Here is a 26,481-nt window from a genome sequence, read left to right on the forward strand (position 1 = left end):
AAAACAATTTATTGTACTAACTACAGGTGCACCTTTTGATTTGTACATGCTTTATCTTTTATATGGTCACTAGTCTTTTAAATTAAATTAAACTCTGGCTATGATTTCACAAACTATTTGATCCAGTGTGAAGGCTAACATTAATAAGGTCATCAAAGAGAGAGCTCTGTGACTTTCACACACTAGACGCATATAGACAATTAGGCAGTTAGGGTATTATCCTCCAGCTTTGGGACTGTGCAACACCGTCTCACCTGATTTCGACTCTGCAGGAGTTCTGTCCCTCAGGGTAACGGTCATCCCTTGTAAAGAGGCCCTGGAGAACCAGAAGCAACAGGCTAATGTGAACGAAGGGCTTCCAGTGGCTTTAACCACCACAGTTTTCTATGGGACACTGACATTGCCTTAACATTTTCATTGCCCTCCTGATACAGTGTACTGGATTCATTTGAGATCACTCATTAGAAGACACTTTCCTTGACTAGGACTCTAACACAACTCTTTTGACTCCCTGTTCCCCTGGTCTCATTTCTGCACCAACCTTCAACTGCAAAAATTGAATAAAATAAAATAAAACATGTGTTTTTAACAGTTAAGCAGAATGACATTCTGTCAAAATATTACCTCGCAGATCCTGGGAGTCAGTCCTACTGATGTCTGAAAAGAAGATGAAATGATATATAAATGTCATATGACATACAGTATATCACTGTGCCAACTAAGCATTTTTTTGCGAACGTAGAAATCACTCGGATTCCAATTTCATTTATACCAGCATAATTACTTTCCATTTCTACCCTGAGCTGATGTCAGTAGCTTTCTTTGATAATTTGTTCATGCATTTCATGCTCTCTACTACTAAACTGCCTACTTAACTACAGTTTAGATAAAATACAGAATTCTAGCTCTCCAAAATAAAGAATACAATTTAAAAATGAAAGTATCAAATCAAAGATAATCACGAGTGTATTAGATCAATTTAACTTACTTTGTGTGTCCAATTATATTAGTGTTTTATAAAATACAGAAGGACCATAAAGAAGAGTTAAAAATAGTATGTATTATTCTGTCAGATCACATCAGTTTTTATGTATTTAGATTTGTCAGATTATTTTAAATGTATTTTTAAATTATATGATTATTTTTCCAGCTGTTGATGAGTACAATCTAACAAATATGTTATAGGTTTTAAATGATTTTTTAACACATTCACATAACACAATACTTAACAGCTTCACATGATAACCCAGGCATCTATGACATAACATATGCCATCCATAACAAATACTTAACTCAGCTACACAGTTTAGAATTATAGCATAGCCGCGTCAATATGAACCACACAATACCCCAAACAACAAGGCTAGTCTAACTGCAGATGCTTTCTGCCTAAAAATGAGGCAGGATGCCAGCCTTACCGGTGTCCCTATCATGGTGTAGGTCTTGCCTGAGCCGGTTTGCCCGTAGGCAAACAGGCACACGTTGTAACCCTCAGCTGCCCCTGCCAACACGGGTGCACCAAGATCCTGAAACACCTGCGCAACAGTGACGCATCGTGTGACTTCCCATTTGACAGAAGGAGAAAAACATTACACACATCCTAATCCTACCACTGGCAGATTTGATTACAACATGCAAACGTATAGGAACACCACATGGCTACTACTGTTCTGACTTGACGTGCATGGAAGTATGGGAAATCCTACAAAGCTGTCAGAACAGAAAAAAAAATTTTTTCACAATATCCAGTGCAGGACAAGCATCTTAGTTATAACATTAAAAAAAATAACATCATCCCAAATCTCTAAGCAGAAAATGTGGAATTTAAATCAAAGTAAAATAATATCAAAAGTCTCAATGTATTAGATATACTACAGAGAATACTGGAACAGATAAAGGTTTATTCCATGCCGAAAGGAAAAGAAAAGAGACACGACATTTCGGCTGTGGAGCCTTCTTCATTGTCACCTTTTAACATGGAATAAATCCTTACTTGTTCCTTTGCAGCCTACACATGCTGACACAGTTACAGTACCTACTTAAATATTGAGAATATTGGCTCCCCACATTACAAGATAGATATTATTGCTTGAGAAAAGGAAAGGCCAAAAAAACAAGCTAATTCCTGGTCTGAAATGAATACAAGACTCAAACTGACTAAAGGAGCTGAAGTGTTTAAGCATGTGAAAGATGGTTATGTGGAAAATTGGTTTAAGTGTTAAAAATCCCATAATACTGATATACCCATTCTGAGGAAACATTCTTCAAAAACAATGGCGGGTGACCGGAAACATGAAAGAGTGTTCAGGACAGAATGCAGGAGACATTTCGTCTTGGGGGAGAGCAAAGATCTTCCTGGCAACATTCAGAAGGCCAACTCTGTGGTCAAATCCTTTGGCGTTGGACAGGGACTTGAAAAGAAATGTTCACATGGGCTGTATGCTCTTATTTTCCTGTCTTTGAAGGTTTAAAAAAGTTATTAAAGAGGCTTTAACAAAACACCGCAGGCCTGCCAACAGACTGGAGCTGAGTGAGTTGATCCATGTTCAGTTCATGCAAGTTGGTATTTCGCCCAGATCATTTCGACAGCTACTGTATTACAGCAGAGCAGGCCAGACACGGTGTGAGGCCTGCAGCCAGCGTGGGCAGGCAGCAGCACTTCCTGGTGAGATGATGTTGTTGACCCAGGACAGCACTCATCTCTGAAGAGTTGATATTGACTGAAGCAATGGAAATGTAAGGTAAAAAAAGGCTTCCCTTTAAAATCTGAAAGGACATGGAGGCATAACAAAAAGCCTGGTACTAAGTGTAAAGGATATCTGCAGGAAATTTAATTTCCATTTCAAGTCTGGACAGATATAGCACATGCTAAATTAAACACAAATAATCAAAGATTGTTTTCAGAGAATGATAAAGATGACTGCCAAATAATTTAAACTGATGATAGGCAGTCTAATAGAAAGACTGTCAGTATTTGTATTGACTACCATGTATAACTGTGGGAAAGCAACAAAGACAAACAATGATTGAACTTACAAGAAAATATAAAAAGGTTTATCTGATATAAATCGTTACAAATGTTCAACTGCAATCCTGTTAAGAGCAAACTGTCAAATACTGATTGAAAAGCAGCAGGTAGTGCTAAGAAATAATTAAACATGGTTATTCCTTGTACTAACATGGTGTAAATGTCCTAATTGTAACTCACCCTAAATAAGGACATCTGTTAACACAAAAATCTAAACTTGTGTACTATATAGTATATGCTGTATATCATCATCATTAGAATAGTGCTAATACTTACGATAGCAGCAGTAAAGCAAACAGCACTAACAGGTCACAGTATGTCAAACTGCACAGACAGGCCAACAGAGCGTTTTTACCTTGGAATACCAAAGATTTGGAAGAAATAAAATTTTGGAAGTGAAATCTGAATTCAATATAGTTAAAAAATAAAATACTAATTTACTAAAATACTTAATACTAAGTTATAGTTACCTTACAAATACAGTACATTCTACAAGTGTACAGTATGTACAGTACAAGACAGCAGCGTGTCATGTGCCACAGTACCATTTCAGGATGGGAACTAGCCCAGAGAAGGCCTGTGCTGCAATGGAAAACATTTGACTCTTTAAAGCCCATTTCTTCGCAAGGACATTAGACAAAAGAACTAACCTTTATTGGTGCAAAGAATTAACAAAAATTGTAATGGAAACATTATTACAAGAAAGGCAGCTTTTCAAAATTCTATTTTTTTCAAACCATCCTGTCCTTTCATGTCAGTGCTTTTGTGTTAAAACAACACTCTTCCTTCCAGAAAGCTATTGTTCAGTTTTATAAAGCAGTCTGTTTCCCGTAACACAAGAACTAAATTGTAGACCATACAAAACTAGCCCGTGAACCACTTGAAAACACTCTGCATTCCAAACCAGACAGTTTAATGTTCTAGACACCTACAGTACATTTCTCTGATCCTTTTAAATTCAGAAAACCAACATAAAATATTCAAACTTTGAATATGCATCTTTTAAAAGCTCCTGTGAATATTAAGAAGCTAGAATGATTAAAATTAAATAACACAAATACTTTTAATTTCATCTACAATCATGATAACACTGATCCCTAAATGTTTAGAAAAAATGACTCCAACACTATTACCCATCCATGAATGTAGAGTTTTTTTCTTATTTAATATAGATATGATCATCATTTTATACAATCTATAACTGCCTGTGACAGATTTCAATCTTTAATAGTCTTTAATAGTCATCTGAGACACTTGTGTTCTTAAAGAGTTTTGAATGCATGGAACAACTTGTCAAAATAAATTCTGGAAACCACCTCTGGGATCTTTTAATAAATGTATTTGTGCTACTCTTGTATTAATAAGTCTCGTCATTATCATCTAATTGAAAACTGCTTGTAAATCCTTTTTGAAGGTTGAACGGAGTTGGTAAAGAAGGCTTATGAGCCAAGTGAACCCCAAATTCATGTCCCCCACCCAATGTCCAACCGAGGTATGAATAGGATAAGCTAGGCCTTTCTTCCCAGCATTCACTGCTGCACTTCTGGCTTCAGTTACAGTGTTTTACTGGAGGCTACTGTCTTGTTGTGTTTGAACCAAAGTATAACTGTAATAACCTTTACGTAGGCTACTGCCAACAAACTGCTAAAATGCACTGGGGTATAGAATGTTGTCTTTTCTCCCAGCGTTCGATGAATCCATGGAAAATAATACATTATATCTTTGTAAAATTACAGAGCAAAACTCAGCTGAAGAGGAAGCACATCTCCTAGGCCCGTTAAATCCATTAAAACTCCTACAGTATGCAAGCTAGTCTCGTATACTCACCTCCATTCCCTACTGACAGTATGTAATTGTATTTATGATAAAGTCAATATTAACACCGGGAAGTGAAAGCTGCGCTGTTAGTGCAGAGATTAAGCCAGGGTGGAGACTAACACCAAAATAACAGTTGGGCATGTCACAGTCATGACAAAGCAATGTGTGTAAAGTACACACCTCACACAGTAACAAATACAGTGTTTCCAGGGAGCGTGTGCATGGTACCGTTCCACAGACGTTGATAAGGGTGAGTGGTGGCAAGGCATGCAATACCACTGGCTGCACCTCTGTGTCAGTTCAAAGACCAAATACATTCATGATCCTCTGCAGAAAGGTTCCCCAGCAATATTATCCTGCTCTCCTTCCCAGTGTTATTCCACCTTGACTTGATAGAGAAGAAATCCAAGGACAGGGATATGAAGGGTGCCGTGACAAAGCTTAGACGTTAACCATTTACATTTTTCAAATACCTGTTCTATTCTTGCCTTGCTAAAAGACAAATATTCCTACCTAAAATCAAATTATATATCACTGCAAAATAAATAACCAAGAAAAATGGTAATGTTTACAAGGGATGGGAGATTGATATTAAATCTAAATGCCCTGATCATGAAAACTTTTCACCATTACATTAAAGGGTCTTGTTATGCACTTGTCACAACTAATGCAATGCCTACGCACCATTATACGTGTTTGTTTAAGCATACATAGCTGTTAAAAAGAGCCTGGCATACACAGCACAGGAGTCCTTTGTCCTCCCTATCAGAATAAGCACAAGCCATTTCAGCACTTATTAACTCTCAGTGGCAATGCTGAAAACTCCATTCACACTCGTGCTGCAGTTGGCACACTGACTGCTCACACACGTGCACACACAGTGGAGGTTACACAACAGATGCAACATCATGAACTAATTCAATCCTTTTTTTTCTGCCCGAGAAAGTTATTTTTTTCTTTGCAAAAAACACTGTCAGTGTGAGTCAATAAAACCTTCACTCTCTTTGCTGGATTTCTTTCAGTGGCTTCACAGACAGGGGGTTCTTCTGCGTCCATTCTTTCCTGTCAAAAGTGCACAAAGGAAGACTTCTCCCACAGCGCTCTTGGGCTTTGGAGCTCAGTGGTGAATTACACAAATCACTCTTTTTTGTATTTAGACCCCAAACTCAAGGGATGGAACACTGCCACTAGAAAAGCCCCAAAAGGCTCCAAGATAGAGTGTTTCTTTTTTTTCTGGGCCTACAGGACTTTATTGTGGGAGCCTTCATGAATTGCTTATATTATCCTTTGTCCATGAATGGCACATAGTTAACAGGCACAGACAAGAGATTGTCGGTACCCCTGTCCTCAGAGTGCCCACCAGGGGCACATAGTGCACATCTGAAGACACAAGACTAACTATCAAAACCTTCCTGCACACCTAAACTGTCACCTCTTCTTCCACACCTGAAATTGTTTCTACTAAAGTAATAAAAGACATAAGACTGAATTCAAAGTCAGATAACAATCCACACTTTTATGCCCTTTCCTTTTCAATGGGAAAGCTAGAGACACAGTGGGAATTAACCTAATTAAAAAAGCCATCCTTGAACTGACCCATCTTTTAAACTCCATCTTAGAATGTACGTATATAAGGACCACAGGTGCACCAAGGTGTCTAATGGAAGTCAATGATTTAATTGTGACAGCTACTAAATCACTTAACAGGTGACAAGAAAAAAGAGTCACTCATCTCCTGAAGTACTAAGTATCCTACAGCCACATGTGCCTCACACTACCCATCACGAGTCCCTTTCCAGGTTCCTTTCAATACAAAATATGTGCACCCCAATCCTCTAAGATTAATTTACTGAATACCTGAATACATTAGATTGTGTCATCTGCTCTAATAGGGCAAAATATTAGGATCTCAATCGTGTTGAGAGCGAGTGGTGTGCACAGTTCAATAAAAAACACCAAATCTTGGATATGCACGTCAAAAGCAGTCAACTTATTTTTGTTTAGAAATGCACCAAGAATTTGCTAAAAATATACAATCAGCACTTTGAAAAACACACATAACTAACATTTATAGTATTTACATTTAAGAAGATAATGTGCAATACTTCCTATTCAGCGATACTATTATTTCTAAAAGTGTCTCATACACTGACCAGTTAAAAATTTTGGTATTAATATTTCACTGCAGTAGCAATGTAACATAATAAGTAGTAACTCAGAATTTAAGATCACTATGAAGGTCGCATTTATCCAGTGCAGGTATCAAATAAAAATACCGCTCACAAACCACAAAATACAACACAGATCTTTAGAACAGATATAAAATGACCAAAAAAAGGAAAAGAAGAAAATCAGAGCCAGGAGTTAATGCAGAATCCAGCCCTTCTCCTGCATCTCCCAGCAGACTAAACAGTAAAAACAACAGGAAGTGTGCTCCGGAGCGGGACACAAGGGACAGGGGTCCAACCGGGATAGAGCTGTTCATATCAATGCACAGAGGAAACAGCACAACACAAACAATGAAGACTGTTTTTTTTTCTGAAAACCCAAAATAAAACAAAAAAACACAGATTGAATGTAAAGCTCCTGCTGATCATGTGACTAAAGGAAGGGGAAATCCAAACAGCCTGAAACCCAGCAAGTCACTCTGTAAATAGGGTCAACAATGAGAGGTCAGGCACCGAGCGGAGAAACAACTTGAGTACTTCGCATAGTGATTTATACAGTATAATGATGTGTACAGATGTGTTGTCCACTCTGTGTATATTTTATAGTGAAATGTGACAGGGTCAACATGTATGACTGCTCCTCCGGTTTCATACAGTGAACATTCAGCAGAGCTGATGGCAATTTGTAAAATATCAGGACATTTTTAATAGACAATACTCGATACTGTGACCAGCTCTCTGACCTGGAATAGGGATCGGAGCTGTTCCTGACCTATATTTCTGTGTTGCTCTCAAGGATTATGCAGAGTTTAAAAAAATAACTCTCCACCCCATGATCATTAGCACATACATTCACAAATATGAAATTCCTACTTCCTATAATGCCTTGAAGTTCTACTAGTTGCCCCAGGCTTATTTCTGTAACAGCACATTTATCAGGCTTTAAACTACGTGGAAAAAAAAAATGGAACTCTGGGAACTCATGCGTTCAAATTTGCACCATAACCAACATAAACTTTGCTCTTCTATTCATTAAAACATTTAGTCTAGCTTAAACTATACACGTTTCCTGCACACAAACTATAGTAATACTCACCTGTAACTCTCAAAAACAACCACTCTTTCACCCTATCTTTCCTTTACATTTGTACAATACTCCTTTTGACATTTTATTGTTTAGATTTAATATTGTACTGTACCTCCTCTATTCATAAAAATAACTTTCTTGTGCTGCTCTTGAAACTCATTCTTCCTGTTTGCAGCTGGCCTTGCCTTCAAGGACATATGAAAATTGTCCACCCAACCCCCAACTCCACCACAACAAAAAAAAAGGTATGCATATGTTTCTACACACAGGTCAACTTATGCATCGAGATGGAAGCAATACTGTTTAGCCATGAGAAACTGAATTCTCTTTTAAAATGCCACAACACATCTGCCCTATTGAGTTTTATATCATGAGAATTTAATACAGTAGATCATCATCCAAGCCTAAATTTCTTCTCACAATGTAGACACTCTTAGTTTTAGAAGTGAGTAATGGACATAAAACACTTTGGGGGAAAATGTTTGTAACTTTCTCACTTTATAAAGCCAATTTTATTATTTCTTTTTTTAGTCTTTGAGGCTTTTTGAAACAATCACCGTCCAAGATTGCGAAAGTGCAGAAAACCCTTCCCAGAAGCTTGAGCTACAGACAAATCTGAGCTTGTGAAGAAAATCCCCCAATCACAGGCTTAGGCTTCCCAGGTGTTGAAGAGCCTTGCACAACTCCATGACAGCCATGCATAGCTTCCAAAGTGCTGCTGGATGAAACACAACTGGTTTCTCAGAAAGTAACAAAGAAATTATATTCTGCCTTGAAAACAAACTGTATCAAATTAACACATAAAACCTTAAACTGTATAAACTCTTCAGAAGCATTTTCGAGTCTAATTCAAAATTGGGATGCTTGGTTAGTGTGGAGCCAGTCCTTCCCCCATTGTGAGAAAAAGTAGGACTGGACGGAGTTTGTGGAGCCGAGTTCAAAACAACTAAAGAGCTGACAAAAAGACCATATAGTCATACAGTTTATTTGTCCCTATACACAATACTGCATAGAATCCATAAGACTATTTTTAAAATTATATTTTAGAAATAATTAAGGGCACTAGACATTTCACAATTTCACAAAATGTGACCTTTTTCTTTAAAAAAATGAAGCCCAAGAACAACACTTTAACTATCAATCAATGTATTTGAATAATACTTTTATGAAAAACAATTAAGATGAAATAATAATAATAATAATAATAATTCTTTACACTTATATAGTGCTTTTCTAGACACTCCACTCAAAGCGCTATACAGGTAATGGGGACTCCCCTCCACCACTACCAATGTGCAGTATCCACTTGGATGCTGCGACGGCAGCCATTTTATAGGATAGTTTCCCCGTCACTATACTGGGGCATTAGGACCCACATACACTGCAGGGTGAGCACCCCCTACTGGCCCCACTTACACCTCCTCCAGCAGCAACCTTAGTTTTTCCCAGGAGGTCTCCCATCCAGGTACTGACCAGGCTCACACCTGCTGAGCTTCAGTGGATTGCCAGTTGTCAGCTGCAGGGTGATATGGCTGCTGGTATAATGCTTAGGAAATTATGCATAAGAAATTAAGGCATAATGCTTTAGAAATGCTTATGGTACAACAGTAGAGTCTCACCACAACTCTCCAATTACAGGTTCAAAATCCATAGATTAAGGTGTACTTAAAATTCTACATTATTTGGTATACTTGAGAAAATAATAAATGCCCCTCATCAGAAACTAAAAATATGGTATAAGAAGTAATGTAATAGAGAAAAGGTAAGCAATTTTACTTGCATGAATATACAACTGGCAAAACTCAAATTCAAACTTAAAAGATTACCATCATTAACATAATTATGGTAGAAAGTGTAATTGTGTATAAAAATCAGCTCTTTTATTTTTTTTTTGTTAAACACACTGTCCAGTCCTACTGTCTCTCACAATAAGGGAAAGACACATCAGTCACAAGCAACAGTACAACATACAACTACTCATGCCTGCAAGTCAGCTGTAGCTGTTCAAGTCGATTGCCACGAGGATACTTTTAAAAAAAATATATTTACTGGCTGTAGAGGAAAAAAACAGAAGGGAAGAAAGAGAGGAAATACTTTGGCAGTCATTCAGCTCTCTTGTTTGTATTACTTTTCTAAAATGTGTAGGTCAGGTTTCTGTGGAAGGGGGAGGATCTCAAATCCTTCTGCTGTTTCTCTTCTCTTCTTCTCCTGCTCTTACAGGACTCAAGAATCAGCTGTATACTTTCAGCAAGTGTCCTGCACCAGGACACTGGAGCAAAGGCTAGAAAGCTCAAAAACAGTAAAAAAAAAACTACCTTCAATGCTAATGCAAAATCTTGGTCTATTCCCAAGCCAGTAAAAAAGCCAACACTTTCATGAAATCTATGGGCAGCTGCTAATCTGTTCCACATACAGTAACTACAAACAATTTAACAGCTAATTTACAAGACATAAGGGTAAAGTATGGTCTTTCAAGATGATGCTGTTAGATGAGCAACTGATATCAAAAGAACAGTACCATTTCTCAATTTGTAAAATATTATTTCAAAGTGACACATATCTCAATTTTTTCAGTTTTTGCACCTGGAAGACTTCCAATATCTTCTTCATCAGTGCTGTGAACCAGTAGATCTCTAAAACAGCTGTGAGTCAGTCATGTTACAATTGTTCACAAATGCTTTCATCATCGAAAAATATAAAGGAACGACTCTAAAATGACATCTCAGTCCTCGTAACTACAGCAATGACCAAATGTACCTGTACATGTGGATCAGAGTTAATGCTTTATGTTAACTATAAACAATGAAAATTGCAGCAGTGTGATACAGAGAAAGATGGTCAAAAAGAACAAGTTAGCAGAACGAGCCCTTTGTAACAAATGGAGGCCTACACTCAAAGCCAGAAATCAGCGCATAACAAAGTCTTTTCCAGAAAAGAACTGTACCAAGAGAAAAGCTCTTACTTCATCTGATAATGAAAACCAGATTCATGCAAGGCTCAGAAATGACGTTCTCCGAGTAAAATTTCAGTGTGAAGAAAAGAAAAAAAATGGCCATCTAACTGAGGCAGCTGTGCATTTGGCAAAAGAGTCAGCTCTTATGCTCTTACTGCCCCTTCCCCCTTAAGACGTGCTCAGAGCCCTTCAGCTACAATACCGCCAGCTTCCATTACTGCACAATAAGGCCTTTTTGTCGTCCTTTCCACTGGCTTAGTCTCACAAAGTCAGATTACACTGGAATGTGTGTGAATCTGCAAATATTCCAGATCTGCACGCTGGGCCAAATGCCCACAAATCCAGCTGTGAAAAATGGGTACTCATGTTTGGGGCTCCTTTTTACAGGGAGAAAGATCTGGAATGAATAAAGGCTTTCAGGTCATCTTGCCTTTGACTACAATAACGATACACTGTATATGTTATGGTGATTATATCCAAAAGGTTTGAAATGCATTGCTGTATTAAGTCACTGATTTCATATGTACAGTAACACCAGACTCCACATACAGCTGCCCTCTAAAATAGCTGGGACAATGCTACTGTTACTTAGTGTCAGACGGCTCCATTTGCTTAGGGGTGTGCTTTGAGCCTATTGCAATAAAAGATCCAATATTAAGGCGTTGTGTTATTCATAGAGAGGTCCAGTAAGTACATTACACAACGGTACAAAAAAAAATAGGCAGTGTAACTAAGATAGACATTTGGCAAAGTCTGAATATTATCTTAAAGTCTTGCAAAGACAACCCTGAAGGGCAAGACAGTAAGACACTACTGCTTTCCAGAACACCTCATTTCTCCTTACAGGTGTGAAGGCCAGTGGTAGGTCCACATGCATTCTCAGTGGTATGAGGACCTTTGGAATGACAGCTCCTTCTTCTCCTGTGATTGTAGGTTTTGAGGACATGCATTCAAAGACTGGGATTGATGGAGATGACCCAATCTGTGGCCCAATCTTTTACAGTGGCTCATGAATCTGTAGCAACACTGGGATAGGTGTCTCATTTACTGTTTTTTTCACCATTTCTACAAGTCTTTCACTACCACTTGTTGTCTTCCACAAAATCAAATTAGTGTGTCTCATTCTCTTTAGAGTCTTTGACAGTCACCGGCTGCCACGGGGGCATCTGGAAACTCCCTCCTCTCACTAGCAGGGGGGCATGTCAGATATTATAGATTCCATAGATTCCATGGTGCTAAGGTGACACTGTAGGAGTTCTCATTTTGTTGGACCAGCACAATCCACCATTTTGTCTACTGCTAATCTGTTACCAATGAGGTTCCCCAGCTTCTATCTTATTAAATTCAATGATGGTTTCATGCATTTTCTAAAAGAAAACTTTAGTAATTCACAAAATGTGCTGACTGTTTATCTGATACTCTTTAACCCAATGGGAAAATGTATTCTTTAAATTCAATTTAATAAACTACCTCCAATAATCCAGCTACAATAAGATTTTGTGAAGCTTGTAACATCAAACCCTTGCTAATCATGTAAGGCCTTAATTCTAACTTTTTTTACTATTTCTAGAATTTTTAATTACACTTTATATTGATACCCACCATTTGTTTACTTTGTTTTACTGTAGATATTCTCTATAGATGGTAGATAACTGAATTTAACATCAACAGGCTGTCTTTTGAGCTTTTCAATCATCCTCAAGTCCTTAATGGACATCTCCATTATTCCTGACAAACAGTAATATTAAAAAGTTCAATGGATCTTCTGTGGTCTGTACAGATTCTACTTTTTCTGAAAAGAATAAATGGCCCACAAAGCACACTAGAAAAATTACAGACAAAAGGATGTGACCCATCTTTGTAGATAGCTATCCTACATTGTGAAGCCTCACCTTTTCAGATCTGAGAAACTAAGAGAGTACTGGCTAGGTCAGTACTTGGAAGGGAACAATCTGAGGAAAACCAGGTTGTGTTTGTCTATCAAAACAAGAAATTTCAATTTTGTCATACAGGATCCATCCTTCAAAAAGACATGAGATCAGGATCATTAAATGGCCCTCAGAGCTACTGGTAGCAGAGAATACGGCCATTAAACCAGCTATCCAAGCTCAATCCCCATTCAGGTATGCTGAGTCTTGCTCACCTAACTTTCACCCTCAGCTGAACTGATGAAATCATTACTCCCTTCTGCACCTAATGTGTTGCCCAGTCAGAAAGAAACAAAGCTTCTGTCATACTTAATGCCATAGGCACTGAAATATTCTTCCCCCAGAAGACTGTTCCATCTAGATTAGTGAAAATGAATATTTATTTCTCTGTAACAAACAGGGTTCAAATAAGAAACCAAAGTGGCCAGTGCTGGTGCTCTGCATGAAAAGTCTCATTGATTGATGTGGCAGGGAACAGGCGGGACACAAGGGCTGAGGCAACGTTGCTGTATGAGTCATTATTTTTCAATTCAAACATTTTCAGCAAATTCCAGAAAATGTAAGGGAAAGAAAAAGACCTCTGTTAAAAACTTCCTTTCTTTTCAGACATCATATACAAGGAAGGGTAATGAGCTCTTTGCAGCAAAAAAGACTTTTAGTATTATTCAAGGGTTTTTATATTAAAGAAGACCTTACACATCTGAAGCTTCATTATTTCAAATGATTAACTTTTGCAAATTATGCGTAATATAACATGCCTCACTCACTGGAATCATCTAAGCTGCCTAAATGAATGATGTACATTGGAAACCACTGTAAAGCTATAACTGCGTGATGGGTCCTCTTTTGATGGTCCGTGTCTGTTTGAAGTTCCTCCCACTTTAAAATAATTTAATTACCAGCAATGCAAAGAATTCCTTTCAAGTGTAAAAGTATGACCAAAACACCCTTAAGACACTCATGAAACACAGAAGAAGGGTGCTAAAGAAATAAAACATACAAGATGGCTTAAATACAACAGAAAGATATACAACTTTAATTAATTCACTGAAACCCCCAATGTCACTGTAGTCAGATACTGATGGAGTCAGAGCTAGCTCATCAGCCACACAGTACTGGAGGCTGCCTAAAAAGGCATTGACTATTGTGCATGGCACTGCGAAGGTAAAATCCTGTTAAAATCAGGAGGATTATTTAAAACAGATCTGCACACCATATTCGCAGGATCACACTAGCAGTGTCGAGAGAGGGTTAACGTTACGTGCAAGCAAATCTCTAATGAATCTCAAGCTCTGAAGGGCACTTGACTGTAAATATAAATAGTTTCTCCGTTCTAGGGCAGAGTGGCATGATACTATCAATCCCAGAAGAAGGTGCAGGAAGCTGAGCTAGAGGAAACTTTTCAAGGACATTAGAGATGGTAGAAGACGAGAGCGGACTTTCTGCTGAGGACCACAAGCAGGCATGAGGAATGTCAACAAAAATTAAATTTAAGCAATGAACATGCTTAAAGAGTTCCCTAACTCTTCTCACTAAGGGAACCCTTTTCAAACAGAAATCCTTAATGATTACATTTAAACATTGTATCGTTCTGCTCATAACAGAGACTACATAACGGCCATCAATATATAAAAATTATTGCAGTCAAGATTCAGTAACCATCACCTAAGACAAGGTTTCTCAAAGCCATTGGCTTCATTTAATATTGACTAATATTTAATATTTAAATAGCCAATAATTGTCCGTCACTTATGTGCACAACAACAGTTTTAATCCCTGTCAAATGCACTGTTCAGCTGCAGAACACTAAGCCCTTTCTTCAGAATGACGCCGACTGCTGACTATGCATTTGCAAGACCCATGCATGGCTTAAAAAGCAGAATTCAGAAAATGCTGTTTTCCTTGGTTCAGACCTTGTGTGGGATTTTCTTGAACATTTTATTCAGCCCCTGCTTGAAACAAAGCAAAATGTGTCAGTTAAAGAGAGTGCTTACACTCTCTTAGTTTTCCTCACTGAAAGACAGGAAGAAGTGCCTTTTTATTCTGCATTATTGATTAACAGACACTTTACTGCCATGGAGGGAGATCTGAAGACCATGTGAAGTGGGTGATGTTCTCCCACCTCAATCCCTGACTCTGGGAAGGTAATAGTTTGTATAACGTAAAACCTTGGACCACCTCAGCTCTCCCCAAAATGTGTGCATATGCACTGCTGAAAGTCCAGCCCATACTGAGGAACTGAGAACGTGCTATCAAAGTAAGCTGGAAAAGTGGATAAATGAATTTGGAATTAGAGACAGTAAACAATAATTCAATAGGATGCAATTCCCATGACTCTACATGTATTTCTCCAAAATAGTTGTTTCGTGCCAAATGACAGCTCAATGGTACTAGATATCTTGAAAGATCTGAAAGTTAATAAAAACGTATTGTTCAGCAGGAGGTATCCGAACATTATTTCTTTATCTGACGTAAGAGCTCGTGTTTGAAGAGAATTTTTTCAGGCACTGTAAAACTTTTTCCAAGTGTGAGAACCATTATGAAAATAGCTAATTCTATCTAGTAATAGGCAAACACCTCTTTCAAAGGAAGAGGATAAAAATCTTCAATGAAAGTACCTAAGAACAGTATTGACAAACTGCTGAGAAAAAAAAACTGCCACAGAAATGGGGGAAAAGAGAACCATTGATTTAACCAATGTCATGATGCAGTATTATTCCACTGGATCTCTACTCAGGACAACCCTAAATTGGAATAAGAGGTTACTGAAACCAGAATAATGGAATTCCCTTGAGGACTATCCTTTAATATTCTGAAATCAACTGGAAAAACTTATGTTACATTAACTTCTACATTTCTTTCCATTGACTGCTTTGTTATCTGCTACTGTATGTTCTATGTTCTGTCTGACCTATGCTGTCAATGTCAGCCTATAGCAATAACTGTGTGCTCTGACACACCTGAAGAAGGCTTCACAGCTGAAACGTTGTGTTTTCTCTCTTCTCTTTTCAGCAGGGAATAAACCTATTACTTGTTCCTTTGCAGACTATGCATGCTGATGCAGCTACCCACCTGAACTAAAGCAAAGCGGTGGCTCTATGGCTAAGGATCTGCGCCTGTGGCTGGAAGGTTGCTGGTTCAAATCTCGCAGTCGGCAGAGGAATCCTACTCCGTTGGGCCCCTGAGCAAGGCCCTTAACCCCAACTGCTCCAGGGGTGCTGTACAATGGCTGACCCTGCGATCTGACCCCAAGCTTCTCTCTCCCTGTCTGTGTGTCTGTGTCTCATGGAGAGCAAGCTGGGGTATGCGATAAGACGAATTCCTATTGTAAGAAATTGTATAGGGCTAATAAAGTGATGTTATGTTATGTTAAGAACTGGTAATTTATCCAATTACTGTAACAGTATGTGAATGGCTTTTTACCCTCCCCACAGTTGGAAATTCTGGGGAACAAACATAACTCATTTTGTGCCATTTTTTTGTCACTCATTTTTTTCAAAGAAACAAACCCATCTGCAAAGGAAAAATGGTTTGATTTGGGTTCAAGGGAAAGAGCCAACAATTCAGTTGACAAGGCTCAAGGAGATCACTGAATTGAAAATACACACTTGGCCGAGGAACAGACATGGGCATATACATCTGAAGCACTTTAACTTAATCTCTAATTCAAATGCTTCCCCCTGGATGCGAGTTGAGAACAGTTCTGTTGTCACTCATGCACAGCAGTGGAAAACTGTTCAGGAAGCCTTGTCCACGCTTGCCCTAGCATCATTAATTAAAGAAATTTAGCCTTAGCATGTAGGAAAGGCGGTGCCAGGCACAACTGAAATACACAAACATCTAATCATCCAAACTGGTGAACAGTATCCCCTTGAAAAATTAAGTGATAAAAATCAGAGCACACTGGCTTTCAAAACAAGCTACTGTACTTGGAAAGTTCAAGGACAGAAAAGGGTGTCCTCTCGGAAATGTAATCCTTCTTCTTTATCTAAAAAACAAGCTTCAGAACACCAAATAATTATCTATTTGTTTTTCTTTTGAATTTTGTTGGTTGCAAGGTCACATTAAAGATGGAAAAATGTCTGACATGATTTATCTTGATTTCTGGCTTTGCATCACAAAAACCTGCAATTTCAATAAGGGTGTGAAGACTTTTTATGTCCACTGTAGATCAGGACCAATAGTCATTTACTCAGGGATCTCCAGGAAAACCAGAATAATCTCAAATGCCATGAATCATCTCACTGCCTTTGGGGAATCCCTCAGCAGGCTAAAAGAACAGCCTCAGTTTCCACCAGTCCGCCTGGACTACAACAGAACCCAACCTGCACTTTTAATAGAGCATCGATAAAGCATCCCAAGACTTCTTCTAATCCATACAAAGAAAGTGTGTTGTGAGTCCAAAAGTAAATTTGTGCCCTTGACATTAGACACAATCTACAGCACTTCTACTCAAATCAGAACACCATATAGTCTGTGATATACTGTACATCCCCCCTTTAATCTCTCTTTAGAATCAAAGCTAAAGCATAACAACACAAATGTGCTCAAGAAAACAGTGATGATAACAGTGATGATAATACTAAAGACAGTCACACTAAGACACTATATAAATAAAAATTAATCAAAACTGAACTGACATTAACTGCCATTAACCTCAATGCCCTGAAATCCACTTAAATTAATCAGAATTAAATATATACACAATAAAATATATAAGCCAATAAAAAAGACAATGTTCAAAGACATTGAACATCTAATAAACTTTCAGGTCAAAGCAGCCAAAGAGGGTGTGTGGCCGCCATTGAAAGCACGCAATAGCTGTCTTGAAGGCAGCAGGGACTGGTATGTTGGCAACGAAGCTGACTGGAATAATCTGTCTATTCAGAACCCTTCGGCCTGCAGTCCGCCCCACCTCGCCAAGGACATTCACGATCGTTGTGCGCTCTGTGAGGAGGGGACACTGTGGCAACGGCAGGCCCAAACTCAGTGTCTTGTCTGTCGTTTTAGCATCCCTGACAAATTTATTTGGATTTAAACTCTAAATGGCCCTATTATAATACTTCCTAGAAACCTCTAGTGAGGTGCCAAGAAACCTCTTCATGATACTAAGAAAAGAAGGTCTTTAATTAAGAAAATAGGCCAGTTCTGAATTCTGAAACACTTTGTAAAAAGAGTGCACCACTGAGTCCCTCAGTATCTCACAGATGAAGCGACTAGCCTTGCTGTGTTTTTGCAGACATAAAACCCTTAGAATTTACTCAAGGCAAGGGGTCTCCAACCCTTGTCCTGATGATCCCCACCTAATGTACTTATTCTCACAGGTCACTCAAATTTACCTGTTTTTTGAAGAGTAGGAAGATGTGTTTAAGCACCTGATCATTAAGCAGGTGATACAATATTTCAATGAAGCTACACTGCTCCTTAAGGGGCTTAAGGGATCCAAATGATTATTACTTAATTGAAAACACTACCTTTTTAATTTGATCATGATTAAACTTTTCCAGGTCTTCAGAAATTGGTGATTTAAAGACTATTAAATCTGCTGGACTCAGGCTCTGAAGGTCAACACTGTAATCAGCTGCAATGGATTTTAAAACTTTTCTGCACAACAAATAAAAGTCTTAGAAAAAAAAACCCAATGTAACCATGTTTTCACTTTCCATTGTAGCTTCCTGCCATTTTTTAACCCTAGGGCAACTGATTTATTGTTCGGAAAATGGGAAAAAGAGTCCACACTAGGGGCAAACCTTACAACATACAGTAATCAGGAGGTGACAGCAGTACATGTTCAGGCCTGCCTGTTGATATGGACAGTGCGATGCACACAGGCCTTGGTGAGGAAAACCAGCACTTGCGAAACACCCGCTATCTCAGTTTCAGCCACTTGTTCTTCTAATACATGGACGTTTCTTTATGTTAGAAGGAACGTTCTGACATTGCTTGTTTTGCTATTGTGCCACATAGAGTTACACAGTGCTGCACTGTGACTAAACAAATATCACTTCATCCTCCAACACTGCCCACTTGCCAAAAGTAATTCATAAGAAAGTCAGGTTTTCTTATTAAAAATCACTTAGAAAAAGATAGTCTAGTCATATATTCTTGTTTAATTTTGCCAAGTTTAAGAACTGTACTAACCTCTGTATTAAATGTTCTTTTACTTCTCTCTGCTCTGTCAAACAAGCAAGGAAGCTCACAATGTTTGGTTGTTAATTCATCTATGCAACACTTGTATTATACTCATATTGGGGATAGGTATCAATACTAGCAAGAAGTGATAAATCTTATTAAACACAAGACATAAGATTCTTCTTTTTCAACCTATTGATTTTGTCGGCACTGATCAATGATCAATCTGAATTAAAATCTCTGCACATAACATGTCATGTAATGACCAGCAGCTGTCAAAGGAGGCATCCCAGCAGAATAGAGCTCTTGGGAAAAGTTTTTTGAAACCTAGACTTTGAGAATGAAAAAGTCTGGATACTCACCACCTCCTGAGAAGCATAGTCTGGGGCCTCAGGATCAACAGACCAATAGCAGTAGTCAAACCCGAACTCCATCAGCTTCTCCCTGGAGTCCCCCAGACCATCTATTCGCCCATCCAGCTGGGTCAAAACAACAGGAACACTGGTTAGAAATTTGTGAGCACTCAGCTGTTTTTTTTCTGCTGTGTGCACTGGACATTGGTGCATGTATACTGGTAATTCACCTGTGCTAATTGATTGTTTTGTCCAGATTTAGTAAGATTTTGGCAATTTATGTTGGAGACCCAACCTAATCTTTGAAATGTAGAGCGAAGAATACTTCTTCAAGCCAGTCATTTTTTACTCACTGCAGATTTCATGACACAAGGCAGAGATTAGTAAAACAAGAGCTCATCTTGTTGGATTAGACCTCAGACCAGTGGCAACCAAGCCTGGTCCTGGAAAAGCACTGACTTAAATTATCAATCTCCTTTTTTAGACTTGTTTCTTCAGTCAATCCTGAGTATCAAAAATACAGTAGCAAACTTCAAACAGCTTTAGCACACAGGTCTCTTACGCGATTAATTCATGACGAACAGAGACAGATGGAAATGACACTGAATCAGCCATGCCCATAGTTGAAAATTACACTGCATCAGGCACACCCACAATAGGAATAACACTATCAGCCATGCCCACAACAGGAATCACACTGTATCAGCCATGCCCATAGTGGGAATTAAACTGTATCGATCAAACCCACAATGGGAATAACATTATCAGCCATGCCCACAACAGGAATGACACTGTATCAGCCATGCCCATAGTGGGAATTATACTGTATTGGTCAAACCCACAATGGGAATAACACTATCAGCCACCCCCACAACAGGAATGACACTGTATCAGCCATGCCTGTAGTGGGAATTACGCTGCAATTCCAGCCACGCCAGTGTTTTCTTCCTTCTGCAGGTCTAATTGGTTACATTTCTGGCAACACACCTGAATGAGGGCAGTTTTTAATCTCAGAATTCAAAACAGGGTGGATATTCACAAATCACAAATGTAATCGACCATTTCAAAAGCTGAAAGCAAATTTACAAATCTGCCCCCTACAGAAATCTGCAATTAACCAGCCCATGAACTTGGCTTGAGTAAAACCGAGAAGGCACGGTGTTCCTCCAGGACCAGGTTTGGGAAACATTGCCTTAGGCAATGAGAAACGGGTGTTTGCTTTTCAAAATGGGAAACATACTACAAGGTTTACACATTTCCTGCAGGGTTACATGGAGTTAGAACTGGGGATGTCATGTTGTTAAAAATAAGGTGAAATAAAATGAAAATGAACTGAAAGAAAACATATTATCCCTTATAACTCTACAGAAGATATACCAAACAAGAAAAACATTCTTCAAGCATAACAAACACTCAAACTTCAAATGAATATACTAATTAATATACTAATATATTGTATAATCTGGTAATCCTTAACCAAATATTTTTGTAGATTAACAAACTGCTATTTTCTTAATCTTGCTATCAACCTTCATTTTCTCATCAAAGGGACTAGTGTAATTGTTACTCTTTGATCTCTTGTTTGAATCTACTTTCTTCCTTAATGCGATAAGGTGCTCCCAAGAGACTGGGCCGCCAAAGGCATCCGTCCGCAGCTCTGGCTCTGGAGTCCATCGTTTGGCTTGAATCTGTGCTGTCTCATGCACTGACTGTGAGCCGGATTCACCAGGAGGCAGTGCACAGTTGGCCAGGCACTGCCCGGGCTGAGCTGGGTTTGAAACCTGGCGGGTTGCCCTGCACTAGACCCCTGTGCTGCACGATGAGTGTTCGCAAGCGTCAACAAGACCTTTACCAGTCCCCATTCTGTATGACATAGCCGGTCACAATTACTCCAACTGCCTGTGTTTCATAAAAAACAACCATGGTTTATACATTACGTTTATAAACATGGTTAACTGATCTTGGGGGGCCTTGGTACATACTATGAATTGGCTTCATTACTCTGCTCTCCTCCCAACTGATAGCTGATGTGTGGTGAGCGTTCTGGCGCACTATGGCTGCCGTCGCATCATCCAGGTGGATGCTGCACATTGGTGGTGGTAGAGGGGAGTTCCCATTACCTGTAAAGCGCTTTGAATGGAGTGTCCAGAAAAGCGCTATATAAGTGTAAGCAATTATTATTATTATTATTATTATTATTATTATTATTATTATACTTCCAATATGATTAAATGAAGAGGGCTATTCTAAAAGTAGGGACTAACAGGTGTTCAGAACACAGCACAGCAAATATAGTGTGATGTGAGGCCAACACAGAATGTCTGGAAATAATGATGGAAAATTATTTAGAAATGTTTCATTATGTAACAAATCTGCTGTTATTTAGAGGTTAGGATGCTACAGATCAGTGATGGAAAAATAAAATGACTTTCTCCACCTAAATCCAGGAATATCAAAGCTTAATTTCCTGTTTATTATCACCCCTGAAGTGTCATTTATCATTTCCACTATCTGGCCTGCTGTTGCTGAATGTGCTTGTGTGTTACTTGCTGTTGCCCACGGTGACTGCAGCACTGCACTGTGACTCCCCAGGAGAGTCCCACTGGGACAAAGCCAAAAGCATGCACATTGCTCTTCTCATAATCCTTCACAACCCTGAGCAGGAGAAGATATGATCAACACTTCAAGAAAAAAGCAGTTTGTTCGCAGCCCTAGTGTACATCTACACACAGGATTTCCTGAGGAACAACATTGCTATCGTCAACTGGAAGGTTATTCTACAATGGATGGAAAAACTCCAATGGAAACTCAGCACTTGGAATTAAAGTAGGAAAACTGATTAATGGTGCTTCTTCACCTTCAAGTCTAGATGTCCGTCTTCTGCCTGTCCATCACCAACAGGTCCTGTGCTTGAGGTTGAGCCACCAGATGCAGAGAAGTTTGTGTCTGCAGCATATGATTCGTGTTGACACAATTGACAACAGACCCATTCACACTGGCATGCTCTTCCTAAAGCACAGGATCATACCTGTGGTGACCAGGTGGCAGGGTCAGGTACTGCACTGTATCTGGTTTCACACGGCAGTTTACCTTCTCCTGCTTCTTTCAGGAAATTTTCAAGAAATGGTTTGTTCCCATCCAGTTAAACTGAACACCCCTCTCTGAATTTGATGGCCACCTCAGATGTTAATGTGCAGAAAATTCCTACAGCGACTGCTACATAATATGTTAAACTGTAAATAAAAATGGCATGCCAATGGTTTTCACTGGCTTTCCATTTATTACAGGAGCAACGCAGAAGTACTTCCAAAGATGTGTGCAGTTACTTACCACATTTGCTGTGAGCAAATAACTAGCAGTTTTTAAAAAGATCAAAAAAAGGTTTCTATATAAATGTGTTAGTTTCACCTTGGCTGATGAGCTAAAAGATTATTTAAATTATCCATTTCCAGTGGTCCACTCACTGAAAGAAACCTCACTCCCATACTGTAGCAAAAAAGTATGATTTGCATTTTAACACCACAGATTATTTAACTTGGGTTTTGTTTCCAGATTTTCTATAAGAAACATGAGAAACAATCTTCATTTGTTCTTCGCTTCTGAACATGACCTGGATCCTGTCCACTCCAGCCCAGACTTGTGCTTTTACATCTCTGATAGTTCAGCCTGGGTCCCCACAACCTGGGACTGAGCCTGTGGTGGAATACCAGTGTGAAAGGGACTCAAGTCCATTACAATAGTGTTCATTTTAAAATGGCGGGGCTCTGCTCAAGTTGCTTGGCCTCCCTAGTGGTTCAGCTGGTAAAGGAGCGCATTTAGGCTTAGGTTAAGCTGTACTGTCACAGATTCAAGGCCGGGAAATGTCAGTGGACTTGGCTTTTCCAAAGCAGCGATGCACAATCTGAGTTCTCCTGATGGGAGGGAAGTGATTAGTAGATAAGATAATTAGATTAGACGACAGTAGCGACCCCTGTGGCCACCCATGTGTTTGCAGGCATGTGGTGATGTCAGTGAGGAAGGCATCCCACCACCAATCAGAGCTAAACTTTCAGCATGACACTGTGATGCCTGTGACCTGTTACAAGGCGAGTGTTTCGAAGGTGGGCAGATCACCAGAATCTTCCCACAATTTCTCATTCACCACTGAATGTTTAAAAACCATGAGCCAAGATACATGAAACACATGACTCTTACAAATTAGGAAGGGTACTGTATAACAAAAATAACTGGCGACAATCAAGTTGTTTTGCAGGTAATTCAACTTTTTAAATTATTCCAAATACCTGACAACTTTTGGAGGCTAGATTTGTGGCGATCTGGGATTGGCAGGTCCTCTCAGTCTACTTGAGGAGCTGTGGGGGCCAGCTCAGTGAGAGGACTCAATTAAACACGCCTAATTGCTCCGGCATAAAGTACAATCCGGCTGGCTGTTCCACTGTTGCCCCAGCAGTTGGGCTCCGCATTAAGGGCTTAGCTGAAAAGAGTGGTGATTGTGTGCTCTAATCCTGTAAGAGCAGAAGCCTTTTGGAGCCAAGCCTCCGTCTTTTTCCCTTGTTCAGGAAAACGACTGATCCATTGAGGGATGACTGGTTTTTGAAAGAGCTCTGTCCTGGGCTGAAGACTATGGAACTCCCTGCCTGAGTAATGGACATTGATCTCTGTTTTTAACCAATCAGTTTACTTTGAAATTCGTGGCAGTCATCCAATGCTGTTAAAAAAGGTTCTCCTAACCACCACATATTTCAGGACAAGCTGGAGACTTCTTTAAATACAAATGTTTTAAATTTATAAAGAGCATCAAACATCAAACTACCTTATTTTCAGTCACTACATAAGATTGTCTATTAAACTACACTATCCCTAAAACTGACATTTTATAGAGAAGTGACCTACACTGTTAGGAAAGCACACAAACATGCTGCAGTTCAGAAGAAGGAAAACTGGCTTCTAGTCAGAATGCTGTTGTAGACAAGCAAGTTATTACTAGAAACAGGCCCTACTGATTCTCCTTGGAGTTTCCAATGGGACAGACACATTCCCAACTATCTGAACCTGGCTTGAACAGTCAGTGCTGTGGACAAGGTCATAGCAATGGTGCCTGGCAGGGAGAGGAGAACCAGGGAAATGTACTTGGATGGGGAAACTGTAAGCACTGTGTGGTACTACTTTTAGGCTAATGGAAAATAAGTCAATACCGAGAACTTTCAGAATCTATTTTTCCAATTTTTTCAAATATAGCTCAATTTTTCGAACTATAATTAAATAGATATATACAAATTACCACACTCAGCTAGACGGGCTGGGAGGCCTGCTCCCATTTTTAACTGTTCATTTTTAACCAAAATCATTGATTTGATTGTACTTTAATTTTTACAATTATTGCATTTTAACTTGGACAATCTTTGCACAATAAAGTTATTATATAAATTTATAAATTTATCTATGTTATACTTAGGTAATGCAGGAGTGACAAAATGAAATGTAATTCCAAAACCTTTCGGATAGCCTATATTTAACACATTATATAATCTGTGAATGGCATCAACACTACTGACTTGAGGTAAACAGTGAATGCAAGCATAACAACAAAAAAGGAGAGAGACTTGTAAAATAGTTCACTTTTATGATTGAAAATACCACAGCAGAGGGACTAAAATGGCAGCCAGAAACAACACGCATAATGTACACTCAGCCTGAAGGCTCTTGCTGAAAGACGTCTCATCTCTCTCCCTGCACTCCTCAGCTGAAAGGCTGCTCTCCCCAGTGACCTCATGACAGTCTTTCCTGTCATTTTCCCATGTGTACAAACACCCCAAACCACCCCACTTTCCAAAAATATCTCCAGAGAACAACCAGGCCAACCAGAATTGGCCCTAGCCATGCATGCCTAATTACAGCGCTCTCTAATGCACAGCAGTTGGGCTCTGACTGTATTTACTCAACTTGCGTTTGAACTTCTTAAACAGAAAAATATGTTTCTTTTATTCTCTCTGCCTCTCTTCTATAGTTCTCACAGTTTACACAAGAAGCTGTCCCGCTCTTTTAGTTGAATGTGCAAGTTAGGAGGAAACCTTTACTTTTGTTTTTCTTCAGTTCCAGTGAAACCCTACCTCACTTTTAGCATTAACAAATGGATTTCCCACACTATTGTAGTCAATCTATATTGTGGCACATGGCTTCTAGGCATTAACAACTGGCACATTTTAGAGGAATAAAAGAAAACAGTTAAATCCAGACTTAAACCTTGAATGTTTTACCATGTCTGCAAAGTATCAGCTTCCAAACTGCAAGCTTCAGATATTTTTACACCTGAAGTATAGATCAGCACGGCTCTTCAAACGAGCTCTCATGAAGGGATACAGAAGCTTGAAGTAAAAAGGTGACTCAGTGATGCTGAAGAGCTGAGATGTAATGCTGTCAGAATTATAGTATGACAATCCCAAGAATTAAGCATTTGCACATTGAGAAATCATTCCACCTTTTTTCTATTTTACTGCACTGAGTGTGGAGTAAAAGAACATCCAGCTGGACAATGCATTACTTGAAAAAAAGGATAAACAAAAGCAACACTCCAGGTACTCAGTGACTTTTGCTGTAAACATCCTGCAGGAGACAGAACTCCACCTGCTCTTTGCGTTAAAACTATCACACTGATCCAACTTCAGATCACTACTCTCTCCAGACAGACCGGCAATGCACACAAGGGTGGGCTTGTAACTGAGCTCACTGTAGAACTATCCAACACAGATAGGTTTATTCCATGCTGAAAAGTCAAAATTATCCTGCAGCTAGGATCACACCTTACCCCTTCTCTTAACGACAGACTACTCTTCTTCTAAATTTTCTCCATTCATTGGAAGTTTCATTTCACACCTCTATACACCTATTCTGACTTAACACCTCTTGATTGGCCTCTCTTTCTGTCCCCTGCTCCTGCCTCTCACTCCTCCTCTCTCCCAGCCTTTGTTCTCCCGCTACATTACCTTTGCCTACTGCCTTGTCTCTCTCACACCT

At 39.1% G+C, this 26,481-nt stretch overlaps 1 protein-coding gene across 1 annotated transcript in view; it reads right to left on the reverse strand.

Moving 5' to 3' along the window:
• The window catches only part of stard9 (StAR-related lipid transfer (START) domain containing 9), a 78,203-nt gene that overhangs the window by 43,673 nt on the left and 8,049 nt on the right, over nt 1–26,481 (reverse strand). Inside the window, exons 3-6 of the mRNA XM_088925759.1 lie at nt 19,477–19,593; nt 1,419–1,535; nt 625–657; nt 255–316 (exon numbers count right to left, since the gene is read on the reverse strand). Of these exons, the coding sequence (XP_088781885.1) occupies nt 255–316; nt 625–657; nt 1,419–1,535; nt 19,477–19,593 (329 nt within the window). The remainder of the gene's footprint in view (nt 1–254; nt 317–624; nt 658–1,418; nt 1,536–19,476; nt 19,594–26,481) is intronic.

This window comes from Atractosteus spatula, chromosome 9 (genome assembly GCF_055471065.1).
Source record: "Atractosteus spatula isolate fAtrSpa1 chromosome 9, fAtrSpa1.hap1, whole genome shotgun sequence".
NCBI classification, from domain to species: Eukaryota; Metazoa; Chordata; class Actinopteri; order Semionotiformes; family Lepisosteidae; genus Atractosteus; species Atractosteus spatula.